Genomic DNA, 22098 nt, shown 5'->3' on the forward strand with positions numbered 1-22098 from the left:
CCCCACAGGCACCTCGCACTTGGAGCTCCCCTCCCTGCCTCTCCACTGCAGCTGCCCATCCACTTGGCCCTTGGTCTCAGACCCCATCCCCACCTATTCCCCCAGCCTGCAGGTTCTCAGTCCCAAACGTCCAGCTCCTGAAATGCACGTGCATCATGTTGTACCTGGCATCACGGTGACCTTCTGGCTGTCTGCCTGCCTTACCCTCTGCCCCGTGAGCTCTCCTCTGCGCTCACCCTCAGAGGACAATCAACCTGGCTATCCCTCCCCTTCACGCCCGTGGTGACTCCTGAAATCTTCAGAATAAATTCCGTCCTGAGCCCACTGGCCTTTCCAGCCACTTACCACCCAACTGGCAACCACCACACCAGTCTCTCAGGGGGACACGAAGACCCCCACCACGCGCACAGGCTGGTCAGGCTCCAGGGGCTCCCTCAGTCTGTGACCCCCTCCACCCCGTCGGCCCCCACACATTCCCACGCATCCTTCAAGACCCATGCAAACAGCACCTCTTCTCTGTGGCTTTCTGGGTGGGTTTCCCCTCCCTCAGGGTTAGTCATACTGTGATCTGTGTGCCCCAAGGTCTTAACACATTTGTTCCTCTGCCTGCCGTGCTGGGCCGGCAGCTCGAGGGCGGGAACCATCACCTGGTCACCTGGCAGCACGCCCGCCTGGCACACAGACCCATGGGCTCATGTGAGCGAGGATCCCACAGCTGGAAGAGCGGCCCCTTGAGGCTCTTCACGGCAGAGGTCAGCCTCTTACAGGGTGTCTGGAGGTTAATGAGAGTAGCATAAGGGCTTGGAGACCTTTGTTCTCAGTTCCAAACAATAGAACCCATTAGCTGGTGAAGGAAGGGTCAAAGCAGCCAGCCCTTCCCTGGCCAGAACCAGATGCTGAACTGAGCAAATGGCCCTGCCTTTCAGCACATTCCTTACCCCTTTGTGGGTTTTGTTTTGTTTTTCCTTTTTCTTTGACACAAGTTATCACATACCACATCCTTCTGGTTGATTTTTCTGTTGGATTCAATGTACGTGTGATTTTTTTTTTTTGGTCCAACTTGATTACTGTTAGATTACAGGTAATTCTCATGTAAGAGTTGATTAAAGTTAAAAAAAGATTAACTCCCATCCATAGACTGGAATTCTCCCAGGGCCTGACTGTAATTTCAGTCCAGAGTTTATCACCTGGAGCATCTGGGAGAAGCCTCAGAGCCACCCATGGGGAGAGGGGTCCCAGGACCCCCAGCAGGTGGTCCACACAGAGGAGTCTCTCACAGGATTCTCCTCTGAGGCTCGGTCCACAAGGATCCAGCAAACCCTGTTCTGTGCCAGAAGCTGGGCTACAGGCTGAACACAACACAGACCTGGCCCCACGGGGCTCCTGACATAATATGATCATGGATACACAGAAGGAGAGATCCACAGGCAGCTCAGGAGATGGCGAGCAGTGACCAGCCCGGGGAGGGGCCAGAGAGGGCTGCACAGAGGAAGTGAAAAGAGCAGAGGATAGAAGGGTGTGGGACAGGGTTCCAGGAAGAACGTTGGCTGTAAAACGGAGAAGATGGTGCCAGCACCCCCTACACGGGCCGCTGAGAGGGTCAAGTGGTGTGATCGACTGTGAAGCGCCATGCAGTGGGTGGGCTACTCCCTTGGAGATGCTGGCTCCCTGCTGCTTTGTCCGTGAGCACAGCTACTTTACCAAGGTTCCAGTGTAACCCTGAGGCCAAATGACCTATTTTAGGCTTGCTGGCAGCATACCCTGAGCCAGCAGTCTTGGCTTCCGAGGGGGAGAGCCAGCAGAACTCTGAGAGCCCAGCTGGCTCCAGGCTGGGGACCTTCCCTGGAAAGTCTCTTAGAGAAAGAATGTGATAGGACGGAGGCTGGAACAGGCCTGAGGAGCCACCGTGCCAGCAACACAGCTCCCAGGGCCAAGAAAAGGCAAGAGAATGGACAAGGGCTTCCTTAACGAAATGGACCATGTCTAGACGGGGCCCTCACAGCCCCCGGACACCCTGACAAAGGCCTATAGGATGCACCACACAAGGGTGACAGTTCTGCAGGTGACTGTAAAGTGCATTGGGGCCTGGATGGGCACTCGCTGGGCGTCCTGTGCCCTGAGCAGTGCTGGGGCAGGAAGACACTGGAGCTCTCAGAGAACTGGCATTTTCAAAGGCACTGCAGGATCCAGAATAACAAGGCAATAGAAAACTTCCAAATTTTCCTTGTGCCCTCCTGAAATACCACGTTCACTGCCTGAATCACACCTGTTCCTCAGGCAAAACACTGTCCTGCTCAAAGATGCATATGGCCTGTAAGTCACTTCTAGAATTTATCTTAAAATTAATGAAGATTTATGCTCAAGGATGTGCAGTGTTTGACTGACGGCTCTATGACCTTGAGCTTATTACTTAATGTCTCCAGGCCTGTAGTCTCTTCTTGAAAGTGGGGCCCGTGATATCACCTGCTTCACAGGCTATTGTGAGGATTCACTGGGATATCCCTTGTATGCTGCTTGACAAGGAACCTGGCTCATAGGAGGAGCTCAACAATTGTTTGCTGTTATTGTCATTAATAATATGACCAACAGTGAAAGATTGGCCAAAAATTACGATACAGTCATATGGCTGCATATTATACAATTGCCAAAATGTTTTCCTAAAAATTGTTTAAGAACATTGTAAAATTATCCTTAAGTAAGGAATGGGTGTTAAAATGGATATTAAAATGTTTATATGATATGGTTCCAACTTTATGATGGAAATAAATACATACATATTTTTAAAAGGCTGACGGAAGATTTAACAAAAGGTAATAGCAATTATAGCTCTGTAGTAGGATTCAATCCTTAAAGCTTTGCAGCTGTTTCTACCTTTCCCTGGTTTTCTACAATGACCATGCATTATTTTATAGCCAGGAAAAACAATCGATATATGTTATGGAGAGAGAAGCTGGTAATAAAGGAATGAACTCAGCATTTGCCGAACCTGCTCTGGAAGCTACAGCTGGGCCTTCTCAGCAAGACGACCTTCCCACAGAGTATTGATTTCCTTTGGTTCAAAGTCAGTCCTGCCTGGCTGTCAGGTCTGTTCGGCCACTCTCAGGGAGCAGGAAACAGTGCTCAGAGAACTGGCTCCACTTTCCTGCCTTTCTGGGGCACCGTGGGCTCCTAACTCCACAAATGCAAAGAGGTAAGCCACAGTCCCAAGCTCAAGGAGCTCAGAGTTTGTCAAGAGATAACCAGGAGACAGTGTGGGGAGTAGCACAGCAGAGGCGCACGTGTGTGAAGAAAATCACAGAAGGGCCTGGCCTGAGGAAGCCAGGGGTCAGGGGTCAGGGCTGGGCTCCTGGCAGCCAAGGGGCAAATGCAGAGGTAGAAAGGCACCAATACACAGTATGATTTTATCCTCAAGGTAGTAGGGAGCCACAGAAAGATCTTAAGTAAGGAAGAGACCTGCTGATGTAGCCTTTAGAAGTCCCTCTGGCTATGAGATATTAATAGATAGTGCACTGCAGGGGGCAAGATGAGAAGTCAACATGCAGTTAGGAGCCATTTACAGCAATCGAGACAAGAACGAATACGGGTTCAGACCAAAATGGGGGTTCAGACGAAGCAGATCTGAGGGGCATTAAGGCAGGAGAATCAAAGGACTTAGTAACTCACTAGATACTTGGGGAAGATGGGAGCGATTGGTGGGTCCCCAGGACAGTGGGTATGTGGGCGAACATTCGTCACGACAGAGAATACGGGTGGAAGGATAGTCTGGGGCGGGGGAGGTTATGAACCTGGATCTGCTGAGTGTGGGACGTCTGTGGCCAGCTGGTCCGTAGAGATCAGCACATAGAGTTCTGGGGTCAGGAGAGGGGTCTGGGCTGAGGGCGCCAGCCAGAGCTCTCTGAAGTCACAGGAGTGGATGAGAGCTCCCAAGGGACCGTATGACACTGAGAGGCGAGAGGACACGATGAAGGGAAAGGAGGTGCTCACAGGGGGAATAAGCAGAGAGGTAGAAAATGGGGTGGGGTGCAGGGTAAAGAGACAGAGAGAGGGAGAGAGAGCAGTGTCATGGAAGACGTGGGAGGAAAAGGAGGGCTCCTACGAGGAGGTTGCCATGGGTGGTCTTGGACCAGCAGACGCCGGGCAGGTCCACTGTTCAGTTCAGTACCGGGGGCCACTGGGGCTCTCTGCTGGGACCATTTAGTGAGCCCTAAGGGGCAGGCCATGCTCCAGCACTTGCCTGGACCCAGCAGATATTGGACACAAGTTCACCAAGGGAAGAATGGGATGAGGGGAGGCTGGGAGGCCTGGGTGCAGGGCTAGGGGCCAGACTGCAGTGTGGGAGGGATGCCCAGTCCACTCTCCTTGGGGGGTCTGGGGAGGGGAAGCAGCGCCCCTGGTACCAGACCCCTCCAGCCCCAGAAGGGAAGCGTGTGCAGGTCTATAGGTGGTAGGCAGGACCCCAGGACCAATGCCATTTGCTGTCCCATTGGTTGGGCAGCCTTAGGCCCCCTCCTGAGGGGAGCTGGAAGAGCAATAAATCACAGCGGCCAGCACCCGAGGGGAGCTCAGGGCATTTGCTGAGAGACAGCGCCACCTAGTGGCAGGAGGCCTCACACCAGGCTTCGGCAGAACAGACAAGCCCATCACCTGGAGTGCTCCTAGGCCTTTGGGGTCCTTTCATGCTGGGGTTCCGTGCACTGAAGCAATGATCCAGAGCTTTTGCCACCTGGGCAGCACCAGAGCCTCTGATAGCAGCATGCTTGTGGCATCAGCTGAGGTCGGCTCTACCAGCAGAGAAGGGAGACAGACTAGAATTTTAGCTGAGACCCATTTGGCCCCACTGCGAGGGCAGAAATGTAAGGTCCCGCTCTCAGGCATGTATTTGCAAAATGGGAGAGACTGGACTGGTTGCTGTTTTGTTGTTGTTATCGTGCGTCTCTTTGGGGTGTCTTTAGGCCCACAAGGAAAATAACAGTGTATTTGTGAAGCTCTTCCGGGCACAGCCCCCTCCCACCTCCAACACACAGTCTGCCGAAAGGTTGAGGCTTTCTGTAGTGCATGTCTTCCCGTAAGGTTCAGGTCAGAGGCGACTGTGGAAGTGAGGGGCAGTCTGAAGGGCACCCCAGCAGCAGAGAGCCACCCCTGCCACCAGCCCCCAGATGACCTCCACCCCCACCCCAGCTCCTGGTTTAGCTCCAGAGAGACATGTCTGTGGCTGGTCTGGGTGTCCTGTGAAAGCCCCGCCCTCAGGACGGCCTGGATTCTGGGGCCCACACGGTCACACCCACAGGCCTATGACTCACTCCTGACTGCTCAGCGGTTTCAGGCCAGGTGAGGTCACCGTAACCTCCTTAAACAACTGACAGCTCATTTTTATTCTCAATTGTTGGTTTAGCTACTCGAGATAAAAAGTTCTTGTAATGATACTTTTTAAACTACCTCTTATTACAAATGTGTGTACAATGTTTAAAAAATCTAGTTTTACAAAAATGTGTGACTTGGAAAGTGAAAGTCCCTTATGTAGTTCTACCTTCTATCAAAATTTTCTATTTGACAGCCTGGTATATATTTGACAGAATATATTCTTTCAGCTTTCTTTTTCTATACACGTCCACGCCTGAGTGTGTGTGTGTGTGGGGGGTGTATAAGTGTTGTTTTGTTGTTTTCTATACTGACATGCAATTCTACAGCTTATTTTTACTTTTTCCATGAAGAGCATTCTACTAGAGGCCTACTTATCACCTCAGCTCAAATTCAGGTTAACTCAGTGACCCAAGACTAGTGTGGGAAGAAAGGAAACATCCCAGGGACTCAGAAACCTGAGGTTTTCAAGAAGATATGGTTCAGCAAACAGGGGAGAGGAGCCCATGTTAGAAACCCAGATCAACCTGGAAGAGAAAAGCGCTCTCCCAGAAATATGCCACGTGGTGGGGTGGGGAGCAGCAGCAGACTCCACCCGCCTCAACTCCGTCGCAGCTCTGCCCGTAGTGCAGTCAGTGCAGAACAGACGGCCACAGGAGTGTGGCCCGGGCAGGCCACTGTCCCCAAGAGCCTCCCGAGGCACCGGCACATCCTGTACGTTTCTGCTGAGTTGGGTGCACAGGCCGGGTCACACCCAGCGTCAGAGCTCAGGAACTGGGGCCTGTGCCAGGGCAGAGCCCTGTGACATCCAGGAGGAAAAGGGCAGCTTCAAGACAAGCAGCCCTGTGTGCCAGACCTGCTTTCCTCTTTGGCCTCATGGATGGACAAACAAGCCGCTCAGCACGCTGCTTAGGGGAGTCCCTCACATGGGACACGCCACAGGCGCCAATATTTTAGGACCAATAATCTAAGTCAGTGTACTAAGAACAAAAGGAAAGGACTAGATGGAGATGCTGGTTAGGATCTGGGCTCCAGGGCCAGGCTAAGGCTTCCAGAAGGGGAGCCCTGTACGTGCCCTGCAGCCTCCTGCTGCCCCAGGACAGACAGTGACGGAACCAGAACCCAGCTCCCGAGCTGGGCTGCACGTCTGCACCCTGGGCCCCTGGTAATTGGCTGCATGACCAAGGGTAGCCAATAACTTGTTGCTTCTGAGCCCGTCTCCTTGCCAGTTAAGTGAAAATAACGTAAACAGTAGCTAACTCCAATTAAATGAAACGACGCGTATCAAGCACTTGGCACACGCCTGCTAGACAATATACTCAAATGTCACCTGCCACTCTTATTATGATTGGTTGAGGGCACCTCCAAAAAGAAGTAACTCCCTAGGGCACACAGCCTTCCAGGGCCTGTGGGGCCTCCCCTTTGAGCACAGTAAGGAACAGGAACACGCCAGCCACCACGTAGCCTGCGCCCAGGCCAGTTCCTAGCACACAAGGGCAGTTTTGCTGTCCCTGGACAGGGCACTGGGTGGGCATGGGTCAGGCCAAAGGCTGAGGAAGGCAACAAGCAGAACCTCTGAAGTGATGGGTCCCCAGGCACCACCATTTCTCACCTCCTGCAGGATGAGACTAGGCTGGAGCTGTGGCCCCTTCCTGTCTGCCTGTCTCCATCTCCTGGACAGCTCATGGAGGACGGCTGGGCTATGCTTCTAAAGGAACCACCACCGGGTGGCCCCGGGAGGGTGTGGCCGGAGCCCTGGCCCTCAACTCACCCTGGTCGATGGAGTGCTGTGGCAGCTGGCTGAGCTGGCTGCTGACCACCCCCGCGTAGGTGCGCAGGAACTCTTCCTCGCTGGCCGTCAGCTGCAAGGGCGAGAGAGCTGCAGGTGAAGGGTGGACGCACGGCTCTCGAAGGCACCTGCCCAGGCCTGCGTGATTCTTCTTTGCTCCCTGGGCCTCTGTTCCTGAGATTTGACCCTTCAGTTCCAGAGAGAGCATCCCTCTCCCATCCCTGACACTTGGTCCCCGGGTTCCACAGGCCTTGCTACGCACAGCGGTCCTCAGACGACCTAGTGCAGCTAAGTGCCTGTAGGAAGACGTAGGCCCTACTTGGAGAAACGCCCCTGCACATACACGTGCTGCCCTCTGGGTGCCCGTCCTGCCCAGTGCCCCTTGGATGCCTCTCCGGGAGAGAAGACTCTCAGCAGGTGGGAGAGGGGAGGAAAGGAAGGTCGGGACCATTAGAATTCTCACCCACCTGGTCCAAAGTTGGCATAAGGGTGGGAAGACTGCCCCAGCAGTGTCCCCAGAACTGGACGTGCTGGGCTCTGTGCCACATGAATTAGCCACAGAGCCAAACCACAGGCTCGGCAACCCCCCTCCTGGACCACGGTGGCTACAGGAGGTGGCCACAGCCGCTGCTCTGCCCGTCAGGCACCCTCCCTGGGAGCTGTGGTGTGACACACCACCGGCACTCACGTTTGACCCCATCTTTCTCAGCATGAGCAGCACGCGGACCTTCTGCTGAATGTACATCTCCTCCGGACTCTTCCCGGGGGCCCCCTCGCGGTTCATCCCCTGGCCAGCTCTGGAGACTCCTGCAGAGTGAGGAGAAGCACAGCGATGGGGGCTGTCAGGACGAGATATTCCCAGAGAGACACGGTGCTTGGCAGGAGTTGTCATGTAGCCCACTATGCTGCGGGCTCTCGTTTCTGAGCCCAGAGCAGGTGGTGAGCTGCCTGTTCCTCCCTCACCACCACGAGCCCCGCCAGACTGAGCAGCTATAACCTAGAGCAGGCATGGCGGCTCCTCTGTGCACGGAGCTGTCGGGCCCAGGGGGCTGAGCTGACCCAGACTACCAGTCAGCCCGACCTTCTAGCCACCCTGCCAGCAAGGCTCTGGCTACGAGCCACAAGAGATGTGCTACATGGCCCCAAAGTATCCCAGGTTTTCAAAACAACCAACTGCCACAAGGAGCAAAAGTGACATGATCAGAGGCAGCTGGCTTGGGCCTTTGCGGGAGAAACTGTGACGTCAGTACACAGCCCCCAAACACCAAGACAGCTCCCTCAGCGAAAGCCCCTGACGAGTTCAAGAGGCCAGCTACTGGGTTGGGCTCCAAGGAGTCCCTTGATGGGGACAGTTGGGCCTGGGGCTGTGGGGCACAGGCACCCCCCCAGGCTCACTGCCACCGCCCTCACAGGCCCACCCCACCTGTCGGAGGGCAGCTCCTGCAGGTAGCAGGGGCCCGACCTGCAGAAACGTCCCAGGAGAGAAGTCCCAGGGTTTCCCCTCCGGGAGCTGGTGGAGAGGAAGCCGGGTGTGGAGGAGTTTAGATTACATATTTGTAACTCCTGGATGAGTCAGAAATAACGCAGCAGCTGGTGGGGGTGGAGCCTCAGCAGCCCTGGTGCCAAGGAGCTATGCTCGGAGGACCAAGGCAAGGAACGGGGCTGGCGGGCCTAGGACACTCGCCACACCATCCATCCATCAGGGGCCAGCGAGCTCTGGAGCAGCAGGCTCTCCCAGGCAGGGGGGCTCTCCTAGGGAGGGGGTCTCCATGGAAAGGGTGGACTCAGAAATGTGCCAGAGCCCTGAACAGCAGCTTCCCTGCAGAGCCCCTGTCAGCTGCTCAGTCCCCATAAGCAAAGAGGGGCCCGGGTGCTAAACGCCCACACAATAGGCCAAAGAGCCGGCAAGTTGGGGCCTAAGTAGCAGCTGTATGCCTGATGTGACAGGGTCCCCTTCAGGGCCTCCCTTTCCACCACGAAAGCCGCAGGCTCCCTCGTCTACTGTCTGCCCCCTTCCACCTCCTCCGGGTTCAGAACAGGGCCTAACTGGTATCGGGGAAAGACTGGTAACCTGCCTCAAGGACGATCTCTAACGAGCGCAGGCCCCGCCGTCCGTGGCCTCATGCACAGAGGCTGCGGACAGCCCCAACGTCCTAACAGCTGAGCGGGAAAGCTCCGTTCTGGGGTTTCACTTCTCACGCTGACCCCCTCACTGCCTTCCACTCCACCACCCCACCAGAGTGATCTTTTTTAGAAAAAGCCAGAACAGATGACACCACTCCCTGCTTCACCCTACCTCAGCATGCACTCACAAGCCTTGTCAGGACCCCATGCGGCGCCCCCCCAAGGCCCCCCCCAAGCCCCCCCCCCTTGCACAGGATGGGGGTGGGGCTGCTTCCCGCTCCTTCCTCCTCCCCTTGCCGATCTGCCTTCCTGGCCCCAGTCTGTTTCTAGAACGTGCCAAGAAGCTCTTCTCCCCCCACCCCCGCCCCGGCAGCCTTTGCACTGAGTGTCCCCTGGGCCTGGAACTGAATTCTTTTCATCCTTCGTCTCACTCAAAGACGCCTTTCCAGGGAGCCTTTCCTGACAGCAAAGCCAGAGCCGGTTCTGTGTATCCTCCCCCTCCCTCCCGACCCCTCCCTGTCCCAGCCCTTCCAGTCACGTAGCCCTGTCTTGTCCCAGTTTTCTGAAAGCACCTTGTTGGAATACTTGCTTTTGTCTCTCCCCAACCTGACCAGAAGGCCAGGGCCATGTCTGCTTCGGTCACCCCGTCCTCCTGCAGCCCAGCCCCGTGCCTGGCACGTGCTTAATAAACAGCCCAGGTGGTGGCTAAGCTGCCCCCTGCCATCCACATCATCCACATCAATTTAGGGCCAAATGTCATCGTGTAGAAAGAGACCAAAGCACCTAATCCAGCCTCCAGAGCCAGGCTGAGCTTTTCCAAAGGACTCTCATTCCTAAGTAGTTTGTGTGCCATGGGCCATCGTGTCCAAAGGACATTTGAAACGCTCCGTGAAGCCTTCACACAGAGAGAGGGCTTCCAGGAGTAAAATCTTCCAACTCTGTCCTGTCAAGACAGCATGGAAGACGAGGGACTGGCCACTAGGTGTCGCCACACACAAAAGAACCAGAGTTCCACTGCCAGACGTCCCCCAACCCAATAGGCCCGTCTGGCTCAGGCTCTTACTCTGATCCTCCTGTCACAAACCACACCCCAGTCCCAGGTCCCAGAGCAGGATCCATTCATTCAGTCAGTCACTCATTCATTAACTCATTCATTCTGGGGGCCAGCTCTACCCAGACGAGGGTATGTATCTGGGTTTGCTGCACATCCCAGGAGGATGGGTCCTGGCTGCATGGTGAATGGGAACCTCTTCCTCACTGTCCTTTCCTGACCAGCCAAGCTTCCTCCAACAGAGACACAAGCTCAGAACCAACAGGAGTGCATATGTGTGTGAGTGTGTGACTGTGTGTGTGTGTACACACACTGTGAATCGTTTACATGAGGTCTATTTTACAGAATTTTGCTCTGAACAACAATTCCACCCCTGGCACCCTGTACAGTTTGGTGTCGCTCCATCATCTTCCACCGTCACAGCCTCCCTGTCCCCGGACACCTCCCACTCTCATGTTGTGATTACCAGGTGGGGGGCTTCTAGGGTCACAGGTGCCTGAATGTGCGCTTGGGGCCAGGTGACGCCCCCGTCAGCACAGTTCCCTGGCAGAGACTGATACTGAAACTGTTTCTTCTTGCTTCGGGGAAGATTCTTGTCATTTCTAAAAATGGGGGTCTTCTAGGATTCTTCCAGCTCTCGTCTGAGCTGATCCCGCCCTGCCTCCTGACAGAAGGAGCAGCCAGGGCTGGATCGGGCCCGAACGTGCCAATGAGCACACAGTCCCACCTTCGCGCTCCCATCCAAATGGATCAGACCTTTGTGACCGGTGTACACCACTCCATCCTAAACAAAATCTGCGTCCAGGGTATTGGTGTGAAGAAAATTAATAATGGATGAGAAGAAATCATAATAACCCAAACGACACAGACATTTCAGTCGCTGGTAACGTTATAAGGATATTAAAGTGGGTTCGGGTTGGGTGCCTATCTAAGCAAACATGCTATTACATTCTTATCACAATTCTGACACGCATCAGATGAACTTCATTTGAGAATTCTTAATCTCCCCTGTAGGGATCAAGAACTGGTCTCCATTAAAATGTGCTTAAATTGCATAAGTCCAAAGTGAAACTAATTTAGACACACCAATTATTCAGTCCTCAGCCACGAGAGCCAAAAGTAATGACGCTTCTCGATTACGGCCTCCAGGCAACCCCATAAAGGTCCCCTTGCCTACCACGGTGGCACTTCCATTCTTAATCCTAAGAAAATCTCCACGTTAACTGCCCAAGTCAGAGACAGACCTGCTCCCTCTCTTAAGATACAACATTCTGGAAGCTAACTAGGGAAAGGCATGGATGAGCTAAAGAATGGAAAATAGAAAGAAACAGACAGCTATCAACTATCCAAATGAAGAGGCCAGGAGAAGCCTGTGACTACGTATCATGCCATAGATATCCATGTGTTATGCAAAAAGTGGGAGTGATTCCAGAAAACTACATGTGATTGGGACAGATGCAATGAGGAGGTACATACGTTCGCTGCAGACACACAGAAACATCCCCCGCCCTGACACACACACACTCCTGTTGGCTCTAAGCCCACATCTCTGTGAAGGGAAGGTTGGCTGGTAATGGACAGTGAGGAAGGGGCTTCCAGCCACCGTAAGGACCCCAAGTGACAAAGGGAACCCATGGCCTGAGAGGCCACACTGCGTCCTCTGGGAGACATTCTGCCCAGGCTCTGCAGGGACCTAGTCTCTTCTAGCACATGAGTCTAGCTCTGAAGCCGCTGATCTCACTTTAGAAGAATCAGGAGGTAGCAGAAGAGGGACCCGGAGAGCAAACCCATTCTGACAAAGAGCTCTGAAAGCTGGCCTCCCTCTGACAGGCATGAGAAGCCCTGAATACAAACATAGCCCCTGCACTCGTTTTTATTTATAAACATGAAGCCAATGCTGTTTGAACACCCACATTTATATAGAAAGGAATACACATTTATACCGGTGACCTGGTCCTTGATTGGAAAATACTGAGGAAACTCAGGCTGGGCCAGACAGCAGGTGTGCTTTAAATACGTAAGGCCCCTCTGCCCCATGGCAGAGTCAGAGACAGTCCCAACAAGAGTCCCAACACTTGTCTTTTGTTTTGTCCATTAAAAAAAAAAAAGTGACCTATTTTAAATGCTCACATTTAAAAATGTACATTTCCATTTGTACAATGTTTACATTGCACAAAAACACAACGCCATCTAATTGCTATTCACAGAACTTCTGTAAAATATGAATTCAGAGACTGCAAACGTCTTAACAGCCTAAAAGAAACCAGCAGTACCACAATATTCACCGTAAGAACCCACACGCCTGAAGAAGAAATGAGCATTATTTAGAAATGACCTGTGCTAACTTCATGGCCAGCCTTTGAGCCTGTACCCAAAGTCCCCTCTCCCACACTGATCTGCGGCCACATCATGGGTCGTCCTTCCCCTGGAGTCCTTACCTGCTCTGGAAATTAACTTCAGGCAAACAGGTGCTCAACTGGGATGGGCGGGCTGTGGCCGGGGAGAAATAGGAAGGTGCGGCCCTGTGGAAACACAGAACACAAGTCGTGGGAGGAGCCAGCAGGGTCCTATGGCTGCCAGGGTTGCACCTGGAGCACCCGCCCCCTGCTGACAGACACGGGACCACAGGGAAGCTCATGGCAACAGGCTCTGCCACAGTCCAGAAATACCTGTGTGTCTGGCCAGCCCGGGGAATCTGCACCAACACCTCTGGGAGAAGGTGCTGACTGCGGCTGTGCTCGCCTGTCATTTCCGGCAGAAGCAGGTCACCCTCCTCCCCTGCGGTTAGTCACCAAGTCCAATTGAGATCTGTGCTGGGAGATGTCGTGGAGCAGAGTGAATCACTCAGGACAGCTGACGGGCAAGTCCCACACCTGCAGGAGCAGGCGCTCCCACACACCTCACAGGAGGCACCAGGCACGGGTGCCTGGGCACTTGGCATATGGAAAGAAACTGACGCACACACAGCACAGTTGCAGATAACTTACAACCTCCTAGCCTGGCCACATGTCTGTCCACTTCTCCCCAACACCTCTTTCAGGCATCAGAGAACACTCGTCTTGTCTTCGCATCCCACACACAACCTCACCATTCAGGGCCTTTGCAGGTTAATCTGACAAAAGCATGGCTCAAATGAGTAGGTGGGGACACCGGGGAGGCGAGGGAGGGAGGCACCCAGGTCTGGCCTGCCTGCTGCCACCGGGTCACCTCCTCCGCAGTGGGACACAGCCCTCGAAGCAGCTGGGTTAAAGGCAGCCTTGCCACTCCCAGTGGGACGCAGGTCTGAGGAAAATCCGCTGAGAAACATGCTGAGGGCGGAGCAGACGAAGGAGCTTTGAAACTCTCTGTCTTCCGCGATTTTTGCAAAGAAAACTGCTCGCTCACCCAAGGGACCAAGGAAAATGTGTTTCCCATAGAAAGTGAGATTTCAAAAGCCCTCCCTAGGCGCCGTTCTAAGTGCTGGGTCTCTGTTCAGCGTATGGTTTTGACTAGGGATGGCCCTGGGATGGAAGAGCCATCGCCCGCACGGCCACCCCTCCCCCGTCCGAGGACAGAGACTGACAGTGGCTAATTGCTTTTCTTTCCCCTGATATCAAAACACCCAAATACCACGGACCCCCAGGGAACTTTCCACCCAAGTCCCCACATTCCTTCAAAAGGAGATGAAAAGAGACGACCTCCGCCCACTCCTGAGGGGGCTTCAGTTTCTCCACCCACCACCACCGCCAATGAGCGTCCTGCTGTCCACAGGGCTCGGCCCTTCCAAGGAGCAGAGAGGAGCTTTGTCCTCACGACTTGAAGGCCGCACAGGGATGCTGTGACGTTCCTGCCAGGACTGTCCAGGGAGTCACGGCCAGCTGGTTTTTTTTGTCATTTTCTGACCAGATCAATGTCCCCAATTCATAGAGGAAGAAACCGAGGCTCAACGTCATGGGCCTCAGAGCCAGCGTAGGACAGGGCCCATGACCCAAAGGCCAGACACTGTTTCCAGTTCTGTTCTGTCACCGATGAGCTGTGCAGCCTGAGGTCGGCCACTGCCCTGCTGGGGCCTGCAGATTGCCATTTGTGAAAAGGAAACCATGACCTCCAGACACCATGTCTTCCCGGTGGATATGTGAGGTCAGGATGGCTTGGCGAGCGTGAGACGCCTGGGCGCTTAGAAGGGCCTCATTCAGGTCTAAACCTCTGCTGTCACTGTCCTAAAATTCTTAGTAATTTTTGAACAAGGGACCCAAAAAGGATACCAGGGTGCTGTCAAACTGCCACAGGCCCTATAACCTTAAGTAGACATGACGTGGATGCAAGAAGGATTCACCAAAATCTTTCTAGGTGTCAGCTCAGGGAGTGGAAGATACAAAAATGGGGCTGTGCCACTGAGCCCGCCTTCCAGGAGGTGACCAAATGGCTGAGGAAAGCACACTACACAAGGCAAACAAAACACAGCAAAAACAATATGCAATAACGCGACCAAAAGGTATGTCATGTTAGGATACAAACTCTCCCAGAATGCCAGCACCTCCCCCCAAGCAGCTCAGAGCCAGGAGGAAAAGACCCTTGACCCAGGGTAGGAAGCGGCAGAGTAAGAGGATGTGCAAAGCTCTGCAAGAACATGGAGGAGAAGGAGGGAGTAACTGCCGAGGGTTCCGGGCAGAAGACACTGGAACTGGATTTTGAAGGATGAACAGGAGTTTGCTGGTAGAGAAGGGAAGGGCATTACAGGCTCAGGGAACAGACATTCCTGAACAATTACTGAACGTCTATTATGTCAGGCCCTGTGCTGGGCATTGAGCATACACAGGTGAGCAAAAGAGCACGGTCCACTGTGATGAGTGGCCCCCGTGAGTGGGGGAGACAGACCCAGTCATACCCAGGTAAACGCCTCCACACACACTCTGATAAATGACACAAACTTCTGAGCCGTTCCCTGAAGGATGAGGAGCTGGGTTGGGGGGCCATTCCTGTGCTCAGGGGCACACACATGGAAAAGCCCTGAAGCAGGAAGAGACTGGACCTTTGGAGAAACTGGAGGAAGAAGGTGTGGCTGAGGCCTCGGGAGCCAGCGCCAGACCAGGTGGGTCCCTGAGAGAGGTGAGAAGAGGCATTCGACAGTGGGGAGTCAGGGAGACGCTGAGCTTTACGAGACCAGTGAGGCTGCGATGTGGAGAGCTGGAGGGGAAGCCCCGCTGGCCCAGGGGAGAGCTGGGGCTTGGGCTAGGGGGTGACGCAGAAGGGACAGTGAGGGTGGGAGGGTTTGGGACAGTCGCAAGTGGAACTGACGGATGGGAATAGTGTAAGAGCCTGGAATGCCACCGTGGCTGCAGGAAGTGGGGGCCGGAGGCCTGACCTGAGCCCTGCCCTGCCGGGTCTGCAGCCAAGGCTCTGAGAGCAGGCTGAACAGTTAGGACTGGACTCCGTGGCCACAGAGAAGCCCGCGGGGCTTGGAAAGCATGGATTCGTTCTTCAGATAGTCAGTACCACCATGAATATCTGCTAAGCGTTCTGGAGACTGAGTCAAAACATGGTGACCGACCAGACCTGGGAAACACATAGGGCACTTCTGGGAGACACCGTGCTCTGCATGGGGTGGTGGGGGACAGTTTAGGGGGGAGACACTTTGGGAAGAAGGAGAGAAGGTGAAGAAATGGCATCCTGGCCATGCCACTTACCAGCCAGCCACGTGGCTGTGGAGAATGCACTCAGTCAGCAAATTAACTGAGCACCTGCTACTAGTACGTATTGGGATACATCAGTGAAAAAACAGTCAAAAATCCCTATATACATTGTAGTGAAGAGCGAGAACAAAACTAAATAAACAAATCAGCGGGTAAATAATATAGTACGGGAGGAAGTGACAGGTGCTATGACAAAAAACCCAGCCGGAACCGGAGTGGGGTGGTCGGGTGGGCCTTCCTGAGCAGGGACATGAGGGAGGTGAGGGGGCGAGCTGTGGGAGGCCCTGGGGTGAGGGCACGTGGGGGGTGCTGGAGGAACAGCAAGAAAGCCCGTGAGTGAGCCAGGGGAGGGCGACGGGAGGCCACGGAGGCCTCTGTGACAACCTTGCCTTGACCTGTGAGAAAGGGCAGCCACGTGGCCTGGTCTGACTTGGGTTTTAGCAGGGCCACCTGACTCGGAGACGGAGAAGCGGGCAGACCAGCGAGGAGGAAGTGGCAGGAATCCAGGCAAAAGGGCCGCAGTGGCAGTGGGGTCTGGAGTGGGCAGGACATCAGGGGGCTGGCAGGCGTGGTGTGAAGGCTGAGAAGAGGGGCACATGAGAGTGACTGCCAGGCTCTGTCTGGGCTGAGCAACTGAAGGCGGGAGCTCCTAGCAACTGAGATGGGGGGGGAGACACACATGGAGAACTTTTGCGGAAAGACCAGGAGTTGAATATTAGACAGCTTAGATCCTTCCCATCTCTGAGCCTCAGTCTCCTGATCTGTAGATGGGGGTGACAGTGGTACCTGCCCCAAGTGCTGGCTGTGAAAATTAAATGAGATAATATGTAAAGAAAGCACTAGGCATAGTGCCTGGTACGTAGCAAGCACTCGATAAATTTAGTTGCTATTATTAGTGATAAGATCAGAAGGCTACACAGATAATGTCACTAAGTGATATTTTCGTTATAGGATGGGGGTAAAATGAAACAAACAGTAAGAATTCAAGGGTTTAAAATACCCCCCAGCTTCCTTTTCTCCCTTCTTCCCTCCCAGTTCACCCAACAGCCCCCAACCTGCTCAAAGGAATGATAAGGGGTAAAGAGCGACGGGGCGGGGGGAACAGGACCTCACTTCCATGTTTTCTACATGCTGCCCCAAATCTCTGGTTTCTCAGCCTTCGGCATTACTGACCTTTTGGGCTGGATAATTCTGTCGTGTAAAATATTTAGCAGCATCCCGGGACCCTACCTACCACCGTCACGTTTCAGTCAACGATGGATCCATATACAACAGTGATTCCGTAAGACAACAATGGAATTGAAAAATTCCTATCACGTGGTGACGCTGTCGCCCTTGTACTTACACAAATGCCACTGCGTTACAGATGCCTGCAGTATTCAATGCAGTAACATACTGTACAAGTTTGTAGCCTAGGAGCTGCAGGGGGAGAGTTTGTTACCCCCAAATACATCTATTTGGCATAAGGATTATTTTAGGCTGATTCATTTTAAGAAACAGAAGACATGAGAGAAGCTATGCAAACCAAAGTTACCCTTTGTAAAATACATTTACGTGAGTAAGGGATCTCCATTTGTACCAGGAAGAAGGGATGACCTTTTCTCTAGAAACTCTTATCAGTGCAGAAGACTTAAATCTGCACAGCAACCTTACTCTTGTTTCCTGTGTTTCTGCTGGTTCGTCCCATAACTGACTCCCCCAACATCTCCGACCCCCAACACCTTTTGTCTTCAGCTGAAGCTGGTATTGAAGGTGGTGACTGCTACCATCTTGGTGAGTTACTCAGCTTCCCCGGGTATCTCCCATGTGTACAGGAAGTACACATGTTATTACACGTGTTTTTCTTCTGTTACTCTGTCTTGTATTGCAGAGATGTCTCAGCCAAGAACCCAGAAGGGTCGAGGGAAAATGATTTTTCCTCCCCTACAGTGCAATAGGTGATACCTTACAGCCTAGGTGTGCAGGAGGCTGGACCTTCTTGGTTTCTGTTAGTGCGCTCTGCGATGTTCGCACAACCACAAAATCACCTAACGACACATTTCTCAGAATGTGTCCCCACTGTTAAGCAGTACATGACTGTAGATGCCGGTAGGACCACCCCCGTGGTTGTGACAACTGTGGCTGACAAAGGGTTCTATGGAAAATAACCTCACAGGATGATCTGATCATAAATTCCTAACTGGGCAGGTCATGGTAGGAAGACACGCCCCAGACATATAACTTCTTTAGTAAAAGGTTTGTCTTTGCTTTAAGCAAGCCCTGTCCATTGTTTCTGGGCATCTAGGTAAAACCACCCTCAAGAGAGCACATAATCTTGTGAACTCTCCTGCAGGCCCATCCCCACCTTGCTTTCTCCCATCTTCAGGTAATCTCCCTTGTTCCTTCCCTAGTTCCAAATGCATAAAAGAAGCTGCACACTGATATTCTCGGAAGCATTTTTCTCCTTCTGTAGAGCGCTGGCTTCTGGGTGTGTCCTCTGTTTGGCTCAAATACACTTTTATAAAAATTCTCTCCAGGTTTGGATGTTCTTACGTGGACACAACCAAGAATGCCTCTGGATGTTGTCATGTGTCCCCTGGAGGAGCAAAGTCAGCCCCGGTGGAGAACACTGCTTTAAAGAAATAGCTGACACATTGTCTAGCTTACAATTGGCCAGGCCTTGCTCTTAACCCTTCACTTATGTGAATTGTTCAGTCTTCACAACCAACGTCCCGACAAGGTTTCACAAATGAGGACAGAGATGCCGAATCGTTTGCCTGTACTCACCCATTCCCCAGATGGCCGGAGCTCTTACCCCTTTGCTCTCCTGCTCCCCAGTATACAAGCAAATGGATAAAAACAAGCTCAGACCCAGGGAGAGGGAGGCAAGGCTGAGGCCTGATCTGCCGCTGTGGCTGCGCGTCCCATGCTGGGCGGCACCTCAGGTCCTCTAGTGACATCAAAACTGGGGCACCAGAGGTAATTTCCACGAGTTCTACTCTCAGTAATTAAACTGCAACCTCCCAGACTCTAGGGCCTCATGAGCAACTTCCTTAATTAATAAATTCCACATTTCAGCCTCCTCCATCCAGAGCTAGGCTCAGCATTCTCGAACCATGCTCCACCAGCATGAGCAAAACAGGTCTAATGACGGCCCTGAGAGTCGGGGAGTTAGCAGGAGGCAGCACCATTCTTAGGCGATGAGGAATGTGTCCCAAAGTCGCCAACCCAAATTCAAAGCTGATCCAAAGCTCCTTCCAGCTCTCTGAAGCCGGGCAAAGTTGCAGAACAATGACAATTACTGCTGTTTTCTAAAGGCCAGGCAATGTCGGTCACATTCAGCACACTGTCTCATTTAATGTGAGTTCACAACAAGTGTGCAAGGTAAGAATATTCCCATTTTAAAGACAAGACAACTGAGGCTCAGAAGGTAAGTAAGCGCTCAAGGCCATAGAGCTAAGTGAAGAGCCTGGATTTGAATTCACGTTTTTTTCTCCAGCCTATCAGCCCCTTCTGGCTCAGAAATTGATTGAAGCATTAGTCATTTTAATTGACATTACAACGAAAATCTACTACAGAAAAAAAGAAAGCTAGAGCCCCAAATAACTGCCAATCAGAAAATGAGGCAGCAAAACAACTAAATAGAATAAATGGTCCTTGATGGGATCCAAGGAAGGGGCAGGGGAAGGAGTCATGAAGGCCATTATTGGGCAATTGGAGAACATTTAACAGGGAGTATTTATTAGATTAAATAGTATTGTATGATGTTATACGTGTTGTGTGTGATGGTTATGCTGAGGTTATATTGGAAAGTATCTCTTAAGAGATACAGGCTGAAGCACATAAGGGTGAAATGCCTCAACGCTTGCAATTTAGTTTCAAATGGTTCAAGAAAAAAAGTGTGTGTGTGTGTGTGTGTGTGTGTGCGCGCGCGCGCGCAAATATGGCAAAATGTTAACAATGATGAACTAGGTGAGAAGCATAGACAGTGGTTTCACTGCACTAGTTTAACTTTTCTGTAGATTTGAAATCAAAATTGAAAATCGGGAAAATCTTAAAAAGCCGCTAGGAAATGGGGAGTGGGGTGTGGCCGTGGGAGAGGAATGCCGTTGCTCTCTGAAGAGCCCTGGATATGCGTGGAGTTTCGTAACCCATCAGACGCTCCCGTCAGCCAGAGGCGGCCCTCCTCTAGTGGGGAGCAGCTATGCAGCCCAAGTGTAGATGGGCCATTCTCCTCTCTGGCTGCTGGGCTGCTGGCCCTGGAGCGATTTCTGAACTCACGACTACTACCCTCGAACACCTCCTGCTTCCAAGCTGCGACCTGCCCCTTCACGCACTGCACTCTGTTCCAGGGGTGAACCACCCTGCTGAAGGCCCTTTGGGGGAGGTTCTCGCAGCACTAAAATCAGATCCACCTGACTTGATTCCAAACGGCCCAGTAACAACCAGAGCGCAGCCGCCCTGCCCAGATGTCCTGATGACCACAGGAAAAGTATCAACACAGAAAACCACAGTTAAGCTGGAAGGCGGTACCTGGAAGCACTGTTAGGGATTGGGGGTGCTTCTTCCTTTCTGTGGCGTGACTCCCCCTCAGAGCAAGTCCCACAGGCCCGCAGGCACGTCACACACACAAAGAGCTCCAGGACAGGCACAAACCTGCCCAGGCGCCAATTCCCCCAGGACCTGCATCCTGGACAGGAAGTGAGAAAAAAGGGCTCCCTCCACTGTGCCCTCATGCAGGGGCAGGTGGTCAGATTCCAGGTGTTCACGGGTTCCCTGCACGGCAGTGGGACTCAGTCACGGGCATCTGGCAAAGTCTGGACACATTCTGGCTGTTACAATTTGGAGGATGCTACTGGATAGGGGGCAGGGATGTCACTAAACAGCCTACGATGACAGAACAGTGCCCACAACAAGCAGTGGTCTGGCCCCCATGTCCATAGCACCGAGGGGGAGAAACTCTGTGTGGTGGTCCCCTCAGAGTGACCCATCGCCCCAGGCTCCTTTAACCCCTCCGGGCCTTAGAACACCCTTCCCTACGGAGTGTTCATTGTTCTAGCAGAGAAGGTTACAATTCTCACGTAACTCATAAGCGCAGAGGGAGCTGATCCTTTTTCTCCCACGTCTCCAGTATTTTTGCGGACCCTTGAAAAGCCTGTAGGTCTTTGTGCTGAAGAATCTGGATGGATGAACTAGTGCTGCCAGTCACATGGGGCGCTCCGAACGTGCTTACGTGGATGAATAGATTTGAGGAGCCTGTTCCATTCACTTGGGGACCGCGAAGGAAGCCCCCTGGTCTCGGAATGTCCCTACCTCAGAGAATCTAAGACATGGAGGAACTGAAGGAGCCTGTCTGTATCCAGTATATATAATGCTGACGTAACTGGATTGGTATAAGGCACCTCTTTAGAACTTCTAGTTTTAAAAAATTTATCCTGGGGTGGCCGGGTGGCTCAATTGGTTAGAGCGCAAGCTCTTAACAACAAGGTTGCCAGTTCGATTCCCACATGGGCCAGTGAGCTGCGCCCTCCACAACTAGATTGAAGGACGACGACTTGACTTGGAGCTGAGGATCCTGGAGAAACACATTGTTCTGCCAAATTCCCCAATAAAAATTTAAAAAAAAATTTTATCCTATGATTTTGGCCTGATTGGTTAAAAAAAAAAAACGTTACCCAGCTCTCACTGTCTCTCAAGTCCTGAACTGGGTGAAACCCACCTTTTTACAGCTAAGAAAAAGTACCTGGCAGGCCTGCTTGCCAGCCGGAGAACAATGCAGACAGGAAGGGAACGTGGAGTGGGAGGAAGTTTCCGCGGCTGCAGCAGGACACTCCGGATCCTGGGCCACGTAGTTTGGCTCTGCAGCTCTGACTGGTGGGGCTTTTCTCTCCGCACAGTAGGGGAAACAAGGACAGAAGGAAAGAAAGGCATCTTTTGACCTAATTTAAAATCAGATTTTTTTTCTTCCCAGAGAACAGCTGGAGCTCTGAAACCCGGTTGAGCAGGAGCCTGAAACCTGCAGGCAGGAGCCAGGGCGCCTACAAAATCCGGCTCCAGATCTTCCTCTGATTCAGCCTGATTCATGACCTTCAGCCTCTGGCAGGTTCCAGGGGGGTGGGTAAAGC

General features: G+C 52.8%; 1 protein-coding gene across 7 annotated transcripts in view; it reads right to left on the bottom strand.

The window, feature by feature from the left end:
• The window catches only part of CTNNBIP1 (catenin beta interacting protein 1), a 46578-nt gene that overhangs the window by 11575 nt on the left and 12905 nt on the right, over window positions 1–22098 (bottom strand). Inside the window, exons 2-5 of one of the 7 annotated variants that reach the window (XM_033115065.1) lie at window positions 12992–13135; window positions 12761–12844; window positions 7836–7954; window positions 7130–7220 (exon numbers count right to left, since the gene is read on the bottom strand). In XM_033115065.1, the coding sequence (XP_032970956.1) occupies window positions 7130–7220; window positions 7836–7954; window positions 12761–12844; window positions 12992–13071 (374 nt within the window). In that variant the 5' untranslated portion in view covers window positions 13072–13135. The other 6 variants (XM_033115069.1, XM_033115067.1, XM_033115066.1 and 3 more) reach the window with 6 other exon arrangements.

This window comes from Rhinolophus ferrumequinum, chromosome 9 (genome assembly GCF_004115265.2).
Source record: "Rhinolophus ferrumequinum isolate MPI-CBG mRhiFer1 chromosome 9, mRhiFer1_v1.p, whole genome shotgun sequence".
Lineage (NCBI taxonomy): Eukaryota > Metazoa > Chordata > Mammalia > Chiroptera > Rhinolophidae > Rhinolophus > Rhinolophus ferrumequinum.